The sequence below is a fragment of the Zeus faber genome (assembly GCF_960531495.2).
Source record: "Zeus faber genome assembly, chromosome: 2".
Taxonomy (NCBI): Eukaryota; Metazoa; Chordata; class Actinopteri; order Zeiformes; family Zeidae; genus Zeus; species Zeus faber.
Window position 1 is genome coordinate 36,787,468 of NC_137189.1, and position 20,526 is coordinate 36,807,993.

General features: G+C 43.2%; 2 protein-coding genes across 2 annotated transcripts in view; one reads left to right on the forward strand and one right to left on the reverse strand.

Annotated features, from left to right (window-relative positions):
- The window catches only part of LOC307227461 (gamma-aminobutyric acid receptor subunit alpha-5-like), a gene marked incomplete at its 3' end in the record, with an annotated part of 42,645 nt that overhangs the window by 14,267 nt on the left and 7,852 nt on the right, over positions 1 to 20,526 (reverse strand). The window contains exons 4-5 of the mRNA XM_079996786.1: positions 10,833 to 10,915; positions 301 to 444 (exon numbers count right to left, since the gene is read on the reverse strand). Of these exons, the coding sequence (XP_079852912.1) occupies positions 301 to 444; positions 10,833 to 10,915 (227 nt within the window). The remainder of the gene's footprint in view (positions 1 to 300; positions 445 to 10,832; positions 10,916 to 20,526) is intronic.
- LOC307227460 (gamma-aminobutyric acid receptor subunit beta-3-like) overlaps positions 1 to 20,526 on the forward strand; it is a gene marked incomplete at its 3' end in the record, with an annotated part of 99,998 nt that overhangs the window by 8,698 nt on the left and 70,774 nt on the right. The gene's annotated exons all lie outside the window — the stretch shown is intronic.

The window sequence follows — 20,526 nt, forward strand, 5'->3', positions numbered from 1 at the left end:
GCCGTGAGAAGGCAGGAGGTGGTTTAAAAGAAATGTATTTACTGCATTTCCTGATTGAAAGAAACAAAAAGAGCCCCATGCAAAATTGGGAGACCTTCACAGTCACTCTCTTACCTCTCTATCATCCCGCTGGGAGGGAATCATCACAGTATACGTACCCACTACAATGAACTAGATTACACCACTGCGCACACACACACACACACACACACACACACACACACACAGACACACACACACACACACACACACACACACACACACACACACACACACACACACACACACACACACACACACCTCTGCTGGTGTGTATATCCTCGGTGCCGGCGGTCTGGCCAATGAGGTGGTACTGGTTCAGCCTGGAGCCATCCTCCGCCACCACCACCGACTTGGCGGCCCCCTGTGTCCACGTGTAGACCACCTCCGACACAGGATAGGCGTCTGAGGGGGGACAGAGAGAGACATTTGTAGATGCTCTACTTCACTACTCCTCCTGTCTGAATATAGAGGGTCTTTAATATATTAATACACTAGTACAAAATATTACTATTGATATAATATATCACTATATACTGTTAATTTATATGATGATATTAGTATATTAAAGAAGAACATAAGTGTCCTCTCTTTTGTGCATGCCTGCCAAATGGTCATTTTGGAAAGAAGCGTCTCTATATTTGTGCCAGATATATTTTGAAATATTCCACACCCTGTCGCCGTACCACGTTTGCAGCCAAAAGGTTGTACTTTTGATTCTACAATGGACCAGTGTGAGCAACTGCTCAATTCCGAATGATTTGTCTTATTGACAAGTGACAAGTAATGTAATGAACACTGGTAACACCGATAACCGCAGCAACCCAAATATATATATATATATAAAATATAAAAATGGATATGGATTATTTATCAAAACACAACATTTTTATTTTGTGTGTGTGTGTGTGTGTGTGTGTGTGTGTGTGTACCATCCAGGCGGTTGCTTCCCAAAAACTGTCACCCTTTCGTGAGGCCATGGGCTTTACAGACAAGGGATTGATTTAGGGTTTGGCTTTCCTGTCTGTGTGTCTGTGTGTGTGTGTGTGTGTGTGTGTGTGTGTGTGTGTGTGTGTGTGTGTGTGCGTGTGTGTTGTGTTGTGTTGTGTTGTTAAACAGCAGCTCTGGGTCAGAGGCACGGCCCGCCAGACCCTCCCAGATTAAGTAGAATGCGTTGCATCATCACTCGATACTGGAGGAACCGAGGCGTCTGCCCGTTTCGTGGTCACTTGGGTTTTCGTTGAATTACTGTGCGATTAATAAAAGTAAATAAATCATCCGATGGGAAAATGTGGTATTTACGTGATCATATAAGTTAAGATAATAGAAAACATTATTAATCGTCATGGGGAACTTCAGGCTTAACAGCAGGAAACACACCGTCAAAAAAGGGATAAGAAGTAAGTTAAATAAAATTAAAAATAAGATACGTACAACAAAGTGCCACTATGATAATTACCATTACGATTATTATTACTAATAATGGTGTGATGTCGTAGTAATAATAATTAGGGGTGTCGCGATTCCGTTTCAAATTCGAAAATTGGTGGAAAATGAGCGTTGGATTTACAACTTGGAAATCAACCATGTTGGCGACTCTCCCCGTATTTTGGGGGTAATTCCACGATACGCCGGTAAACAAATGCGACGTGCGCTGGGGTTGGGGGGGGGGGGGGTGTCCGGCACCAGCTTTCAGGGAGTTTGGCTGGGAGTCCGGTGAGCTGCCTTCTGCGGTCAGCGATCCAATATGGCGGACGCACACAGCCACACGGTGGGAGTTGATGACGGAGCAGATGGCGTTTCAGTACACGTAGAAGACAAGACAGCGGTAGTAACTTTTACCACCAGCCTTCCCCTCTGGGAAAGCAGTTTTTCTGCGCTTATTTTGGTGAGTAACTTGAAAGTAGTGTAATCAGTTTAATTATTCTCACATTTTTTATTTATCATTTTTAATATTCAAATAAAAGTAAGTTATTGAGAAACAAGTATTTTTCTTTACAAATCAAGACTCGATAGTCTAACAGCGGCATAGTCGAATCACGGATTTCAAGAATCGTGACACCCCTAATAGTAATGGTAATGTTGTAATAATGTTGTATTAGTAATAATGTAGTTATGTAGTAGTTATACTAATGGTAATGTTGTATTATGTAGTAGTAGTAATGTTGTAGTAATTATAACAGAAATCTAATAATTCTGTAGTAGTAATAATGTAGTTATGTCGTAGTGATACTAATGGTAATGTTGTATTATGTAGTAATAGTAATGTAGTAGTAATAACAGTAATGCAATAATTCTGTAGTACTAAAAATGTAGTTATGTAGTAGTAATACTAAAGGTAATGTTGTATTATGTAGTAGTAGTAATGTAGTAATAATAACAGTAATATAATAATTCTGCAGTAGAAATAATGTAGTTATGTAGTAGTAATACTAAAGGTAATGTTGTATTATGTAGTAGTAGTGGTAATATTGTAGTAATAATAACAGTAATGTAATATTTCTGTAGTAGAAATAATGTAGTTATGTAGTAGTAATACTAATGGTAAAGTTGTATTACGAGGATTAAGAATGAGTACATTAGAGGGACAGCTCAGGTTGGACAGTTTGGTGGAAAAGTGAGAGAGAACAGATTGAGATGGTTTGGACACGTGTGGAGGAGAGATGAGAGTTACATTGGGAGAAGGATGCTGAGGATGGAGCTGCCAGGCAAGAGGAAAAGAGGAAGAGAAGGTTTATGGATGTAGTGAGGGAGGACATGCAGGCGCTTGGTGTAAGGGAGGGAGATGTGCAGATCACAAGGTTTTGGAGGCAGATGATCCACTGTGGGGACCCCTAACGGGAGCAGCTGAAAGGAGAAGAACAATGTAGTAATGTAGCAGTTATAATAATGATAAGGTTATGATTCTGTAGTGGTAATAATGTAGTTATGTAGTAGTGATACTAATGGTAATGTTGTACTATGTAGTAGTAGTAATGTAGTAGTAATAATAACAGTAATGTAATAATTCTGTGGTAGAAACAATGCAGTTATGTAGTAGTAATACTAATGGTAATGTTGTACTATGTAGTAGTAGTAATGTAGTAGTAATAATAACAGTAATGTAATAATTCTGTAGTAGAAACAATGCAGTTATGTAGTAGTAATACTAATGGTAATGTTATATTATGTAGTAGTAGTAGTAGTAGTAGTAATGTAGTAGTAATAATAACAGTAATGTAATAATTCTGTAGTAGAAACAATGCAGTTATGTAGTAGTAATACTAATGGTAATGTTGTACTATGTAGTAGTAGTAATGTAGTAGTAATAATAACAGTAATGTAATAATTCTGTAGTAGAAACAATGCAGTTATGTAGTAGTAATACTAATGGTAATGTTATATTATGTAGTAGTAGTAGTAGTAATGTAGTAGTAATAATAACAGTAATGTAATAATTCTGTAGTAGAAACAATGCAGTTATGTAGTAGTAATACTAATGGTAATGTTGTACTATGTAGTAGTAGTAATGTAGTAGTAATTATAACAGTAATGTAATAATTATGTAGTAGAAACAATGCAGTTATGTAGTAGTAATACTAATGGTAATGTTGTACTATGTAGTAGTAATAATGTAGTAGTAATTATAACAGTAATGTAATAATTCTGTAGTAGAAACAATGCAGTTATGTAGTAGTAATACTTATGGTAATGTTGTATTATGTAGTAGTAGTAGTAGTAGTAATATAGTAGTAATAATAACAGTAATGTAATAATTCTGTAGTAGAAACAATGCAGCTATGTAGTAGTAATACTAATGGTAATGTTGTATTATGTAGTAGTAGTAGTAATGTAGTAGTAATAATAACAGTAATGTAATAATTATGTAGTAGTAGTAATGTAGTAGTAATAATAACAGTAATGTAATAGTTCTGTAGTAGAAACAATGCAGTTATGTAGTAGTAATACTAATGGTAATGTTTTATTATGTAGTAGTAGTAGTAGTAATAATAACAGTAATGTAATAATTCTGTAGTAGTAACACCAATGGTAATGTTGTATTATGTAGTAGTAGTAATGTAGTAGTAATAATAACAGTAATGTAATAATTATGTAGTAGTAGTAATGTAGTTATGTAGTAGTAATACTAATGGTAATGTTGTATTATGTAGTAGTAGTAATGTAGTAGTAATAATAACAGTAATGTAATAATTATGTAGAAGTAGTAATGTTGTTATGTGGTAGTAATACTAATGGTAATGTTGTATTATGTAGTAGTAGTAGTAATGTAGTAGTAATAATAACAGTAATGTAATAATTCTGTAGTAGTAATGTAGTTATGTAGTAGTAATACTAATGGTAATGTTGTACTATGTGGTAGTAGTAATGTAGTAGTAATAATAACAGTAATGTAATAATTCTGTAGGAGAAAAAATGCAGTTATGTAGTAGTAATACTAATGATAATGTTATATTATGTAGTAGTAGTAGTAATGTAGTAGTAATAACAACAATAATGTAATAATTCTGTAGTAGAAACAATGCAGTTATGTAGTAGCAATACTAATGGTAATGTATTATGTAGTAGTAGTAGTAATGTAGTAGTAATAATAACAGTAATGTAATAATTCTGTAGTAGTAGTAATGTAGTTATGTAGTAGTAACACCAATGGTAATGTTGTATTATGTAGTAGAAGTAATGTAGTAGTAATAACAGTAATGTAATAATTCTGTTCTGAGGTGACCATGTGCTAAAGATGCAAATGGCTTCAACCACTGATCGTCACCTCCTCGGGCCAAACCACTGTGGTGGTGCTGGTGGGGGTGAGCTCAATGTAAATTGTTATTACTTGCTCGTCTATATTTATCCCCGGGGAACACGACCCGAGCCAACCTCCCGCCGCTTCCTGCCCGGGGCTCCGGCGCCTCGCGCTTGGACGCCGCGTGCGAGTGTAAACGTGGACGCGCTCGGACCAAAGGCCAGGGGCCTAAATTGGGAGGTTGTCGGATCGGAACACGGGATTACAGCGACATTTCATTATGCGCGGGCAGAGCTAAGGGCTTCCTGGCAAACCCCGCGCCGCACCTGAGCCAGCTCCTCCGCCGCGCTTTCACGCTCGGCCGCCGCCGCCGCTCCCGGATGAATAATCAAATAGACAAATATAATGTGATCAAAATGTCATTAAAAACAAAAAAAAAGATCTCCCCACTCATCGCGGTGGTCTCGGCTGAGTGGGAGGAGTGGAAACGATTAAAAAGGAAATAAATAAACGCACGGAGGTGGTGGTGGTGGTGGTGCTCATTTGCAGACCGAGTTGTTTACGGGTGAATATTCAACATGTCACCCTATCGTTTCATATTCTATGAGATTATATGACATTCTGTTCTGTGATATTCTGCTCTATATGCTCGGTGCTATTATATTCAAATATTATTCAATTTCACAACATTCTATTCTATGACATTCTATTTTACTATACTGTAGATAGTCTATTATGATATTCCATTTTTATAGTTTTCTATTTCTGATATTATACATACTGTATATTCTATGGCATTATATTCTATAATATGATACTCTATTCTATGATATTTTATTCAACAATTGTATTCTTTGACATTCTATTCTATACTATGATACTCAATGATATGATATTCTATTTAACAGCATTATACAGTATTCTATGATACCTTATTCTATGCTCGGGAATTACATTCTATGGCACTCTGTTCTATGAAAGTATATGACATTCTATGATATTAAATTACATTTTATGACATTCTATTCAAGGATACTCTATGATATTATAATCTATGATATCATATTCTATGAATATATTCTATAACATTCTATTGTAGAACATTCTGGTCTGATCACGGGCTTCCCGATCACGAAATACCGCTGCCCTGATGCCGTTCACGGTTTAAGGAAATAAATGCGCCGCATAAAAAGGGCACCATGGACATCAAGGGGCAGGTGCTCGGGCAAGCTGGCGGTTGAAATCCGTAAAGGCAGGCGGGGGCGCGGGGCTTTTTTGTTTCGTTCCATAAGTAGCAGTCATTTTGTCAAATAAAATGAAAACGCAATGTGCGCCAACTGTGCCCCAATAGCCCCCTCGGAGGAGACACACACACACACACACACACAATTTTAGATTTTTTTTCAATTTTAGTGCCCCCTCACTGGATCGGTCTATTTGTCTATCTATTATTTATTTTCGGTTCCCGCGCTGTACAAGTACTCCTCACTTAGCGACAGAGTTCCCGTTCCTAGGACCAGGTCAGTCAGTGAATTGGTCGATAAGTGAGGACCCGTGTTACTTCACGGTAAGGGGGCGTGGCCATCGTTTATACAGTGTATATACTATACATAGTGTATATAGTATATGTAATGTATATAGTGTATATAATGTGTGATGCGTGATGAGATGCTTGACGCTCAGACGTGGTATTGTACACAGTGTACAACACAGACTGGTCAGAGAGCTGGTCCTAAGTCCCAACGCTCGTTAAACAGGTGGGTGGTTCGGTGAGGAGTACCTGTATACACTGCCCAACGGTGTAGGGCGGGCGCGGTGTGGTGCCGCAGTGGAGGTGGCGGTGCCGCGGTGGGGGCAGCCGTGGTGCACCTCGCTCTGCTCCCTGGTCCCGAAGTCGGGGGTGGAATTCCGAGTTTATTCTCGAAACGCGGGGGGTACTTTTTTTTTTTTTGCGTCTGTGGTCGGTGAACATTTTGTGCGCTGCGATCCGTGAGGGTAAAAAGGTTGGGAACCCCTGCTCTACAGTGATGTGAAAGTCGCATGAATTCCGATTTGACTGTTCGCACTGAGGTCGCATTGCAAAAAAATCCGACCTGTATCTGATTTAGGACCACATATGGAAATGGCCCAAATCCATGAAGGAGACTCTCTATTTCCCGATCAGACTTTAATATGATGCCGTTTGTTATTATTAATTCATTTTTATAGTTTCTAATAATTTATTTTTCATTCCTACATTTTTTTTTTACATTTATTTAGGTGATACATATATTAGTCTTAAATAAATGTTCATTTAACTTCAGCAATTGTGTGCCTCATTATTTATTTTTATTATTATTATTATTATTATTATTATTATTAATAATAATACATTTTTGTGTTTTATCAGATGCAATTAAACAACAACAATATGATATCAGCATTATATATTTGCCATTGGCCACCCTGCTCTCAAAATATCAGCCAATGAAAAGTCCACATCGATCGAGCACTAATTAAAACCACTGCCTAATATTGTGTAGGTCCCCCCTTGTGCCGCCAAAACAGCTTTCACCCGTCGAGGCATGATCTGAACAAGACCTCTGAAGGTGTCCTGTGGAATCTGACACCAAGACATTAGCAGCAGATCCTTTAAGTCCTGGAAGGTGCGAGGTGGGGCCCCAATGGATCAGGCTTGTTGTTCCAACACATCCCACAGATGCTCGTCTGCAGCTACGCAGCCCCATACTCAGCAAGCTGTGATGCACTGTGTGTTCTGACACCTTTCTATCGTAGCAGCATTAACTTTTTCAGCAATTTTTGCTGCAGTAGCTCTTCTGTTGGAATGGACCAGACGGGCTGGACTTCTCTCCCCACGTGCATCAATGAGCCCATGGGCGCCCGTGACCCTGTCACCGGTTCACCGGGTGTCCTCCCTTGAACCACTTTTGGTAGGTACTTACCACTGCATACCGGGAACACTCCACAAGACCTGACGTTTTGGAGATGCTCTGGCCCAGTCGTCTAGCCATCACAATTTGGTCCTTGTCAAAGTCGCTCAGATCCTTACGCTTGCCCATTTTTCCTGCTTCCAACACATCAACTTCAAGACTTCAATTCATCTGTCAGTGGTTTTAATGTTGTGGCTGATCGGTGTATCTGATCATTGAGGAAAATTAACTCGTCAGAAATTAACTTGTATTCTTAATGATAATGGGTATGTTGGCATTCTGGTGGAAAAACAACCACTATCTTTTTCAGTAGTTGACTCGCATTATGCGTTCCCTTACGGGATTTAACCCTTTAACCCAGGGTTAACAGGGAAATTTGTTCCGCCTTTAACACGCTGTAATATCCACCCACAACAAGGACAGGGGGCAAGGGATTTGTCATTCACACATTGACCCCCAATTATCCTTTATGCTCTTATACCTCTCATGTGCCCTCAACCCCCGCAACGTGGCGGCACTACGTGGGCGGAGCGCGTGTCACAGAAATCTGGACATAAGAAGCCGCTCATCCCTTTAGCCAAAGAGGCTCCCGAGGTGTGGCTTTTGGCCAGATCAGTCTTTAAATACACCCCTCCCCCCCCTCCCCCCGGGGGTTACCCTGGTTGCTACACATGACCTGGCTTGTTAGGACACAAAGGCGGGCAATCGCGTTACCGCGTCATTAGAGCCGTTAGGCTGTAGAAAAGTCTGGCTCAATCCACTGTCATTCTGGTACAGGGGGGGAAAAAACGCTCTGTTCTTGTTTTGTATTTTTTAAACCCATCACATTTGTCTTGGGTGGCACTCAGCGCTGGATGCAGCGACAGTGGCCTGGCAAAATAGTGTCGGGTGGGAACTTGTTTTGGCGGAACCTTTGCATGACGGGAGGCGAGCCCTGGCAATTAAAATGGCAAAAGCCGCAAAAAAAAAAAAGGGCACATCACACAGTAAAAGACGTACGTCGACTGTGAAAACAAACATAACTGGATCATCGATGACCTAGTCTTGCAAAGCCAGAGCTCCACACTTGGTTCTAGCGCTGGAGTTCTTGTTTCATGTAGCAACAGGGTCTTTTGAAAACGGTAACACACATATAGCTGAAGGGGAGGAGAATGCAGACTGAAATAGTTGCCCAGTGGCTGTCTTTATACCAAAAACCTACGTCCGGTGAGTCAGACTCCCCCGTCATTAGCGTCAGGGAAAGGCCTTTTCTGAAATGCTACGCTTTGATCAATTTTGTTTTGATGATTCTCTGTTTGAAATGTTAAACGGGTAAACTCAAAACAATGGACAGAATGGAAAGCTGACGTGTAAAGCCAAGGTTTTACTCCTGATATGGGTTTGCTAAGTAAGGGATAATGTACGGCCAGCCAGTCGTTATCGCAAAATACCCCGTCAGGCGTTACTTTGCGATAACGAGCATCTGGCTGGACAATATCCTTTTTACACGGCTATTTACTAAAATAAAAGTAAACATTGAGACAGAATATTGATTTGAAATGAGGTCTTTTGAGCTGGTATGCCTGGTTTAACAGCTTCCTAAGCTAAGAAAAATTGCCACAGCAGCAGAGCTAATACTGCGTGAAACGAGCTCCGTGGCAACAGGTGTTATTGATAGACAGCGGTGGTTATTCAGAGATAGCTGACCGCTGGTTGCTGCTGTTGACCGATCAGAATCAAGTTTTCCAGCCACGTAGTAACATTTATTATTCCCTTTTGTACAAGTTTTTACGCCGGACGGGTCTAGATTTTGGGGTCGTGGGTCACTTGGTCGCAGGACATTTCTAAGATTGATATATTATATATGATATATTTATCATCAGCTTGGAAACAAATCATAATATCTATATGATCAATCTTCAGCTGCGTCCATGCTCTATGATAAAATAAAAGTAGTTAATTAGATACTATAAGATAACAAGTAAGGTTAATTTTTACCTTATAGGCCTATGAATTACAAAGCATTCGTGGTGTTGACTGCAAAAAAATAAAAATAAAATTAAAATAATGAAAATAATAAATACTGTTGCAGGCAGCAATACACAGGGTCCAGTTTAGTCGTGTTGGGTGTGTTTCATAGTTTCCTGGTTCTCTGAAACGCACAATTTTCAGAGTTTACTTGAACGCAGCATGGGCTCTCCCCAGTCCGTCGTCTCCTGGTTGCTTGTCTCGTTTCTTCAGTACGTTTTTTTTATTTATATTGTAACTGACCTTGACCACTGGATTTTTGGACAATGGCTTCGTTATTGCTATTTTCAGTGATATTTCTGTGGGTAATTACAATTTGCACGGTGCAGTTGAAATTTCAGGGATTATTTCCTTTTCTTTTTTTCATTAATCCGGCGAAGTAATGGGGACCACGGATTAAAAATAAAAATCGAACAGATCTTCTGACATGTACCAGGAAAGAAGTTATATAAATATACACGTCAATCGATAGTTTGGTAATATCTATAGAATATACAAGGACCAGTTCCACGCCGCCCCATGGACACGTCAAACTGGACATTCTCAATCTGAATTTGTACATTTAGTTAATAATATGATGACGTCATAAAGCAACTTACTGTAAATCTCATCTCGTTCAATTTTGCACGACACGTGCGATGTGTGATATAACTAGAAATACTGAATATTTTGGGTCAAATTTGTTTGGTTTCTAATGAATATCTGCTCCATATGTGGATCGATTTGGATGAAATTTAAACCACGCGATCCTTGTTATTAAAGCGGTTTGAACGACACCTTAACCGTGCTCCTAGCTTATGCCGAAGTATGTCTTCCAGGTAGTTTTAACCATTTCTGGTTGGTTTTTGCGCTAATATGTGCTCCGTATGTGGATCAATTAGGATGAAACCTCGACCACGAGGTCTTTGTAACAAGACAAGACACAAACCATGTGTTGTGCAGAAGTTGGTTTCCCAAATAGTTTTAGGCTTCAAAATTCCCGGAATTTGGGGTTCTTTTTCCTCTTACAATAACAATAAGGGGCTGCCGTACAATTACAGATAAGATCATTAGAATAGGGTTCCAGCTCGCTTCATTTAATCTAACTGGTTAGATCAGTGTCGGGTTGTTTTACTCACAGCTTCCAAACTTTAGGGGGCATGCGTGGGCGTCCATGGGGAAGTCCTCCAGCTGCATAGGACACTCGGCAGATATGGTCAACCTGCGGATGAAAAGCATAAAAAGCGTAAATTATGGGTGTATGAACAGTGGGGATTTAAAAAAAAATAAAATAAAAAATGACCACCTTGATGGTAGTATGTAATATTATATTTATTATATATAATATTACATTTATAATTAATTCTCAACACTCTTCTTACTATTATTATCCGGTTGGAGTGAAATAGCAAAGTAACGCTCTCCTTTGAAGCTTGACACTTGATGATTCCACATTTGACATTTTGGGTGTTTAAAACACCACAGATTTATTTAACATTTCCACCCAGCTGGGGAGGAGGTGTCAGCGGGTTTATAGAGACAACACTGCCACCTGGTGGCCACAAGGGCTCGGTGTAAGATTCATTTTATTTTATTTTATTTTTTGTTAAATAAAAAATAAAACATAAAAATTTAAATGAATTTAAATCAAATTAAATGTAAATAAATTGTGTGTAAAAATGTCCATATTTTTATCTGAGTTAGTTAAGGGTTTCAGTGTCCACTAAACATATACCGTATATAAGAGTAAGAGCTATATTTGTTTACTTTCCAGATGTAAGCAGCATTTTCCCTTGAAAATGTTCTTTTAAGCTATTTTTAGATAAAACATTAAACTATAAAGTATTAAGATCGTCATATACAGGCATATACAGTATACAGCATGCACAGTGTGTATATATATAAGGATTTAATTTGCTTATTTCTTCTTCTTCAGAAAACAAGAGTAAACCAGATCTGCTGAGAGCACCATTTGCACATGCACACACACACACACACACACACACACACACACACACATACACACACGGTAATAATTCACTTTTTTCCACTTCAAAAAGCACGTTGGGTTCTTAGATCTGGCCTAGATTCTATAAATTCCCCTGGAACATGCAGCGCTGCAGGAACCAGAAGAGGAAAATAAATGGCGGCGATGGCAGGATGAGGTGAACCCACTGGTGGACAGACTGTAATGAGCTGGCTGAAGATAGAGGGAATAGATTTAGAACCAACTTGTGTTTTTTTTAATTGAAATAAATTTTGCGCTCGGTTTCACTTTGGTCATTTTTGGGGGGGAAAAAATCCGGTATTCTGCAATTTTTATTTTACTTTGGTCCGTCCAGATGTGGTCGCGTAACTGGAGCGAATGAAGCTGAATGAAGTGTGAAAGGAGGACGCATCTTCCTCCTCCTCCTCCTCCTCTTCCTCCTCCTCCGCCTCCGCTCCGCAGGGACCTGCTGTTTTATTTTTTTGGGGGGTTTTTTTCAGGGCTCAGGTTGCTCTTCCACATCGCTGCCCGATTGTCCAATTGCATCGCTTTGGCCGTATTGTGTCTGAAACAGCTGGGAGGGGGTTCGTGAGGATCTGCTGCAGAGGCGGAAAAAGTCGAGCGCGGCTGTCGGCCATGACACCTCTTCTTTTTTTTTTTTTCCCCCGGATTCCAGACCCCATTTAAATGTCGGCTTTACCGCTGTTCTCGCACATACCGTTGGATTTATAAAACTACTTCTCGGAGTCGCCGCGATGCATCCGGTGCAGAGAGTCGGGCCGGGGCAGGTCGCCAGTCGGAAGCGTCGCAACTCGCCGTTTCTAGTCTCTCGGCCGCAAGTCCGAAAGGGTCGATAAGACCTGGAAAAACCTGATGAAATGCACGGTTTGGGACCGCTACTTGTCCGCTTGAGGTGATTATTCCCAAAACAGCGTTTTATCCCGAGGGGGCAGGGCCATGCATTGTATGACCTCGTGTACCTCATAGGGTCACAAAATCCTGACCAGAAAAATGGTGAGAAACTGTTTCAAAATGGAACTCCCCAGTTCAGTGCTACATCCTTCACAGTCTATCCGCATGTTTTCAGCAACTGCTTTCCAACATGTTATACATGGATGGAAACAAATCACGGAATCATTTTACAGGGACTTTAAGCGTTTGGTGAAGGGTTATGAATGAAGAACAGTTTTAAATCGTTTGAATAAAGCCTGAGCTGAAAAAACAACAACAGCACGCCTAGCCTTTAACTTTGGTGATGTGCTTTGATGGGAGATTCAGAAACCATTAAAAAAAAAAGGGACTGTACCTCCTCTTTGCGAGTGTGCACTTTGCAAAATGAGTCCGGGACAAACTCCACGCTACGAGAAGCGCGGCGTCAACCAGTGAAAGTGGTGACACGTCTTCACAGCCTGACGCGTCGAAACGTTTCGAGGAGAGCGACTCGAGATTTCAGACTGACAAACGAAAACGCCTGTTACAGGAAAAACACATTTTGCAGAAGAAGAAGGATTTCACCCCTGAAGAACCGTCCGTGTTGTATATTCAAACGGTTTACTCTCACAACAAACGCCTCTTGGGGTGAAACCGCTGTGTGGCGTGAAGATCATGTTGAAACGCGCCGGGCGTTATGAATAATCCATGGGGACAAACTCCAGGAGGAGATTCCTTTCCTACGCTGGCACCTACGTGACATTGATGCTTTTCCAAAACGCCAGGGCAGAGGAAACCCCCCTTTTCCCCAACGCCTGCAGCTCATGAATCATGAATGAACATGCGTGTGTGGGCGGGATGAATGCGTTACACATACATATACACAGTATATACAAGTCATGTAAGTAGTAGAATGAGAGATGGGTGAGATTAAGTAATAGGTGTTGAAATGGTTATAGAAAATAACAAAAATGACCAAAAAAAGCCAAAATATCAAGACGTAAAGTATAATGTTTTTGTAACATATATTTTATATGTGCTATATGTTTGTATGTTCTTATGATAAAAAGTGTATATATATATATATATATATATAAAAATATATGCACCGATCGGCCACAACATTAAAACCACCACTAATAACCACTAATATTGTGTAGCTCCCCCTTGTGCCGCCAAAACAGCTCTGACCCGTGGAGGCATGGACTCCACAAGACCTCTGAAGGTGTCCTGTGGTATCTGGCACCCAGACGTCAGCAGCAGATCCTTTAAGTCCTGGAAGTTGTGAGGTGGGGCCCCCATGGACCGGGTTCGTTGTTCCAGCACATCCCACTAATGCTCCATCTGATCGGACTCTAACCCCAACCATCCATATGACGTAGAAGAAAACGTGATTCATCAGATGAGGCCACCTTCTTCCATTGCTCCATGGTCCAATTATGCTGTTCCTGTTGTAGGAGCTTTCGGCTGTGGACAGGGGTCAGCACGAGCACTCTGCCGCTATGCAGCCCTGTGCGCAGCAAGCTGTGATGCACTGTGTGTTCTGACTCCTTTCTATCACAGCAGCATTAACTTTTTCAGCAACTTCTGTGGGATTGGACCAAACGGGCGAGACTTCCCTCCCCACGAGCATCAATGAGCCCATGGGCGCCCATGACCCTGTCGCTGGTTCACCGGTTGTCCTTGCTTGGACCACTTTTGGTAGGTACTTACCACTGCATACTTCTTTCGTATATCATCAGATGGCCAACTCAGTGTCATATAGCCACGCCCTCGTCTCCAGTCCTAGGTCAAAAAGGCCAGCTTCTGAGGGTGGGCTGTATAGGGGGCAGCTGGTGATTATGTGCTCGGCAGTCTGTTCAGGTTCGCCACACTCGCATGACGCACTGTCGGATAGGCCCCACTTCTTTAGAGAGGACTTGAAGCGCCCGACGCCAGTACGCAGGCGGTTCAGCGAGGTCCATAGGTGGCGTGGCATGTCTTCTCCTTTTACACCTCCTCCTGGGTCCCGGATGTATCGTTGGATGCGGGAGGGCGCAGCTGACTCCCACGATTGTCTCCAGGATGCTGCCAGCCAGGCGTCCTTGGACAAGTCGTCAGGGATCGACTGTAGCATCTCTTGTGCTGCCTTGTTGTAGGGATGGCGAGACTTGAGCCTGCATGGTGGTGCCGGTGTTGTTGTGGCTTTGTGTAGGATGTGCCAGTCGTTCTTCTGGGCTTTCCTTGCCAGGGCGAGGGTAGCTGCTTCCCGTCGGAGACTGGGTGGGGCGATACCAGCTAGGACTGGCAGGTAGGACACAGGGGTGGGTTTCAGACAACCAGTTACTATCCGGAGGGCGCTGTTGATGACAGTATCCACCTTGTTCGCATGTGGACTTCTGCTCCAGGCAGGGGCACAGTATTCCGCTACGGGTAGGACCAGGGCTTGCGTGGATATGCGTAGGGTCTGGGGGGAAGCTCCCCAAGTCGAGCCTGCAAGGCGGCGGATGAGCGAGACCCTTGCGGTTGTCTTGGCCTTCACTTCATCCAGGTGCTGCTTGTAGGACAGCGTCCGGTCCAAGCATACGCCGAGGTACTTGGGGGCTTGCTGGAACTCCAGGCGGATGTTGCCAACATGCACGTCCAGTTCCCTTCTTGCCTCCCGGTTGTAGAGGTGGTAAGCTGCAGACACTGTTTTGCCCATGCTGAGCTGAAGGTGCCACTTCTGGAGGTAGTCTGCCAGGATGCCCATGTCTCGGTTGAGGCCTTCTTCCATAGTGTTCCATGTTGGGCATCGAAGCATGATGGCCAGGTCGTCCGCATAGCCGTACTTCTTGGATGTTGTGTCTGGCAGGTCGTGAATATAGATGTTAAATAACATTGGTGGGAGGACAGAGCCTTGCGGGACACCGTTCTTCAGCCTTCTGAGCCTGCTGGTCTGGCCATCGCTGGTTTGTAGGATGAAGCTATGGTTAGATAGCATCTCCATAATAAATCTCACCATGTGCCGGTCCGGGATTGTTCTCAACAGTTTCAGGTGTAGTCCACGGTGCCACACGGTGTCATAAGCGGCTGTCAGGTCCAGGAATACTACTCCAGCTTTCTCATTATCTTGGAAGCTGTCCTCGATGTCCTGGGTGAGTAGCGTTACCTGGTCCACCGTTGACCTGCCTCTGCGGAAGCCGGCTTGTTCCGGTGGGAGTTGAGGGTCCACCACTGGCTCAATGCGGCTGTGGATCAGCCTCTCCAGAATCTTGTACGGGACACAGAGCAGGGATATGGGCCTGTAGGACTTCGGGTCTTCGGCGGGTTTGTTCGGCTTTGGAAGGGCTATGATGGAAGCACGGCGCCAGGTCTTCGGGAGCTTGGACCTCCGGAAGCATGATGAGAAGAATGTGCGTAGCCATTGAGATGTTCTTTCACTTTGGTGCATAACAAACTCTGGGTGGATATTGTCTCGACCTGGTGATTTGCCCAGCTTCAGTTTTTTAATTGCTGCCTTTAGCTCGGCTGCTGTGAAGTCTCCTGAGAGATTAGCATCAGCGCTGGCTGCTCTGGAGAGGGATGATACCTCACACGATGTCAGTCGTGCGAAGTTTTTGTCCGCATCAGGGAAGCGACCATTTTTCAGGAGCTGGGAAGCAATAGCATCTGCAGTCACTGGACACCTACGAGGTGTTGTTTTTCTCCCTGAGAGCAAGTTGATGGTCTGCCACGCCTTCCGGCTGGAGTGGGTGAAGTCGATGGATTCCGCTACTTCCGTCCACCTAGCCCTTCGGGTGTCATCCAGCTTCTGCAGTAGGGTTGTTGCTGTTGCGTCCATTTCTTCCCTGGTGATCGCCTGCTGGTGTTGGCGCAACAGGCAGCTGCACTCCTCATCCCAGCCCGTGATATAGTTTTTATTGTAGCCACGTGGGATGTTGTGCTTTGCTGCCCTTAGGAGGACTTCACAGTAGGCAATGTATGCAGCATCCACGTCTTCTGCTTCTGGGTCCATGAGACCAGCAGTTCTTCTTTCTGTTTCCACCGTAAACGACTGCCAGTTCGCCTTCCTGAAGTTCCATCTCCTGACCGGTTTGCCAGCTACCGGCTGTACTAGGGATGGTACTTTGATGATGGATGGCCGGTGGTGTGAGCGAGGGAACCTGTCCAAGACACGTCTCTCCGGTTTCAGGTCGTTACTGCGGCATATGACGAAGGCCAGATCTGGGTTGGTATAAGAGTTCCAACGTGCAGAGCAGAAGCTTGGGGGCTCCTTTGGGTCGTACAGCAGTAGTGCCTCAATGTTAGAGGCCCACTCACTCAGTGCTTCTCCATCCTGTGATGTGTGTTGGTAACCCCAATCCGTATGTTGGCAGTTGAAGTCACCTGCATAGATGGCAGGAGCAGTCACGGATGGAAGTGATGATGCAGTCAGCGCTGTTGGTGGGGGCTTATATACGTTCACGACAGATGTTTCTTGGATTTTAGTGGCCAGCCACTCGATGTTGCAGCCAGGTGGAGATTGGCTGGTGGCTGCCCAGCTCAAACCATCTCGGACGAAGGTTGCCATTCCATGCTTCTTGCTGTGGATGGATCCAGCGAGGGAGAACCCAGGAAGCTTGAGGTTTTCATCTGACACCCAGTGTGTCTCTTGCAGGAGGACCGCTGCCACTTTGTTGGAATCGGCGAGATGCCTGATGACTTCGAGTTTTGCGATGGTAAGGCCCTCGACATTGAGTTGGAGCACCGGCAGACCTTGGTTTTCGACGGTGGGGGTGTCCGCCCGTCCTAAAGAGGATGTTCTCTGCCTTGGTTTTGGCATTGGCTTGTACCTTGGTCTGCCAGCTCGATGATTCTTTAGCGACATTAGTTTCGTGAGTTGGTCTTGCACCATTTCTCACTACTCACAGGAGAGGCCTCGTGAAGGCTGTCGTCTTCTCCCCCAAACTCCCCCACTGCATACTGGGAACACCCCACAAGACCTGACGAATTAGAGATGCTCTGACCCAGTCGTCTAGCCATCACAATTTGGTCCTTGTTAAAGTGGCTCAGAACCTTACGCTTGCCCATTTTTCCTGTTTCCAACACATCAACTTCAACAACTGAATGTTCACCTGCTTCCTGGTTGTATGTTGTGGCTGATCGTTGTGTATATATATATATATATATATACTTATACTATTTACACCAGAAGATTCCAGTACAGAGAATTCCATACAAATGTAGCCTGGCTCTTCCCAGATGTGTGTTATGTGTTGATGTGAGGTGATGGCGGAGGGGGGTGTGTGTTTGTGTGTGTGTGTGTGTGTGTGTGTGTGTGTGTGTGTGTGTGTGTGTGTGTGTGTGTGTGTGTGTGTGCGTGCGTGCGTGCGTGCGTGTGTGTGTGTGTGGTGTGTGCACACAGTGCTCTCAGCAGCTAAGCCCCGTGGCGGTAATGACATCCATAGTGCTGTAACAATCAGACGATTAAAAGGAAAACCTGCTGGAGCTACCGTTTCCGATGAATCTGTTGCCATTTTTAGATTATGCAAACACACACACACACTAGAACACACACACACCGCGTTCCAAATTATTATGCAAATTGGATTTAAGTGTCATAAACATTACGTTTTTTGTTTTTCAATTAAACTCATGGATGGTATTGTGTCTCAGGGCTCTTTGGATCACTGAAACCAATCTCAGACACCTGTGATAATTAGTTTGCCAGGTGAGCCCAATTTAAGGAAAACTACTAAGAAGGACGTTCCACATCATTAAGCAGGCCGCAGGTTTCAAGCAATAAGGGAAAGAAAAAGGATCTCTCTGCTGCAGCAAAGCGTCAAATAGTGCAATGCCTTGGACAAGGTATGAAAACATTCGATATTTCACGAAAACTTAAGCGTGATCATCGCACTGTGAAGAGATTTGTGGCTGATTCAGAGCACAGACGGGTTTGTGCAGATGAAGGCAAAATGTGGAAGGTTTCTGCCAGACAAATTCATGAGATTAAGAGAGCAGCTGCTAAAATGCCATTACAAAGAGGCAAACAGGTATTTGAAGCTGCTGGTGCCTCTGGAGTCTCACGAACCTCAAGGTGTAGGATCCTCCAGAGGCTTGCAGTTGTACATAAACCTACTATTGGGCCACTCCTAACCAACGCTCTTGTTTACCTATGAGTGCCGTGCAACCCTGGATGGTGCAGATGGATGGAGTAGTGGATGGTTGGTGGATGGCCACCATGTCCCAACAAGGCTGCGACGTCAGCAAGGAGGTGGTGGAGTCATGTTTTGGGCTGAAATCATGGGGAGAGAGCTGGGAGGCCCCTTTAGGGTCCCTGAAGGTGTGAAAATGACCTCGGCAAAGTATATAGAGTTTGTGACTGACAACTTTCTTCCATGGTACAAAAAGAAGAACCGTGCCTTCTGCAGCAAAATCATCTTCATGCCTGACAATGCACCATCTCATGCTGCATAGAATACCTCTGTGTCATTGGCTGCTATGGGCATAAAAGGAGAGAAACTCATGGTGTGACCCCCATCCTCCCCTGACCTCAACCCTATTGAGAACCTTTGGAGCATCCTCAAGCAAAAGATCTATGAGGGTGGGAGGCAGTTCACATCAAAACAGCAGCTCTGGGAGGCTGTTCTAACATCCTGCAAAGAAATTCAAGAAGAAACTCTCCAAAAACTCACAAGTTCAATGGATGCAAGAATTGTGAAGGTGATATCAAAGAAGGGTCCTATGTTAACATGTAACTTAGTCTGTTAAGATGTTTTTGATTGAAATAGCTTTTGATTTCAGTAAATATGACCTGCTAATGCTGAAAATTCAACAAATGAGCATTTTCAGTTATTTACAACCTATAATATGTTTTGAAACTCTGTTGTGCATAATAATTTTGAACAGTTCATTATGAGTTTTTTATTTTTGAAAAAAATACTGTTATCATTGGGAGGTTTGTTCAACAACATTTGAATTAAACCCTAACGGTTGATGACTTGAGAATTATACCGACCGTCATTTGCATCGACTATTTAGGAAAATCAGAGAAAAACATCATTTGCATTATAATTTGGAACGCGGTGTAAAGTCCCATTTATACACACGCAGTGGAATACGTGGCAAAGTACGCGCATGTACTCAAACACACACACACACACACACACACGTACTTAAACACGCACACACACACAGACAATCCGCTACTTCTCAGGCTCTAGTGTCTGTGCTGCTACGCCTGATTAGTGTAGAAACCTCGCTTCGCATCCACGGTTTTGTGTGTGTGTGTGTGTGTGTGTGTGTATCTGTGTGTGTGTGTGTGTGTGTGTGTGTGTGTGGGTGTGTGCGTGTGTGTGTGTGTGTGTGCGTGGGGTTCACCGCACACGTACATCTGAGGGCGTGAGCTTTTGCATATGCGCTCGTACAGGAGCCTATTTGCGCCGGCACGTATGGGCTTTTTCATGTTGGTGTCTTTAGTTTCCCATGTGTACCTCCTGTGTGTGTGTGTGTTTGCATGCGTGCCTCTGTGTGTGTGTGTGTGTGTGTGTGTGTGCGTGCGTGCGTGCGTGCGTGTGTGTCCAGGGGGTTTACATATGGATAATCTATCCAACATGCAGCATTATGCTCCCAGTGGGTGGTGGTGATATCAGATAGAGTGCTCTCTTCCATGATACAGTCGTCACTCTTAAGTCCCGCAGACGGATAAAACCCCCAAGCCAAGAATTATCGTCCTTCTCCGGTTCAAAAGGTCGCGGCTTTACGGCCCCGTACTCCCTGGACATATAAATATACCGTATAATATACTTGTGTACAAACAACAAGACCCACATTTGCGCGTCACAAGGTGAGGGGGATTCCCATGGCTGCCACAAAACGACCCCAACTAAACCGTCTTCAAAATCCTCCAAAAAAAAAATAAGGGCCGTACAAGGTGCCAAACGGAGGATTCAATTCATGTTGAAAAAAAACCCCCA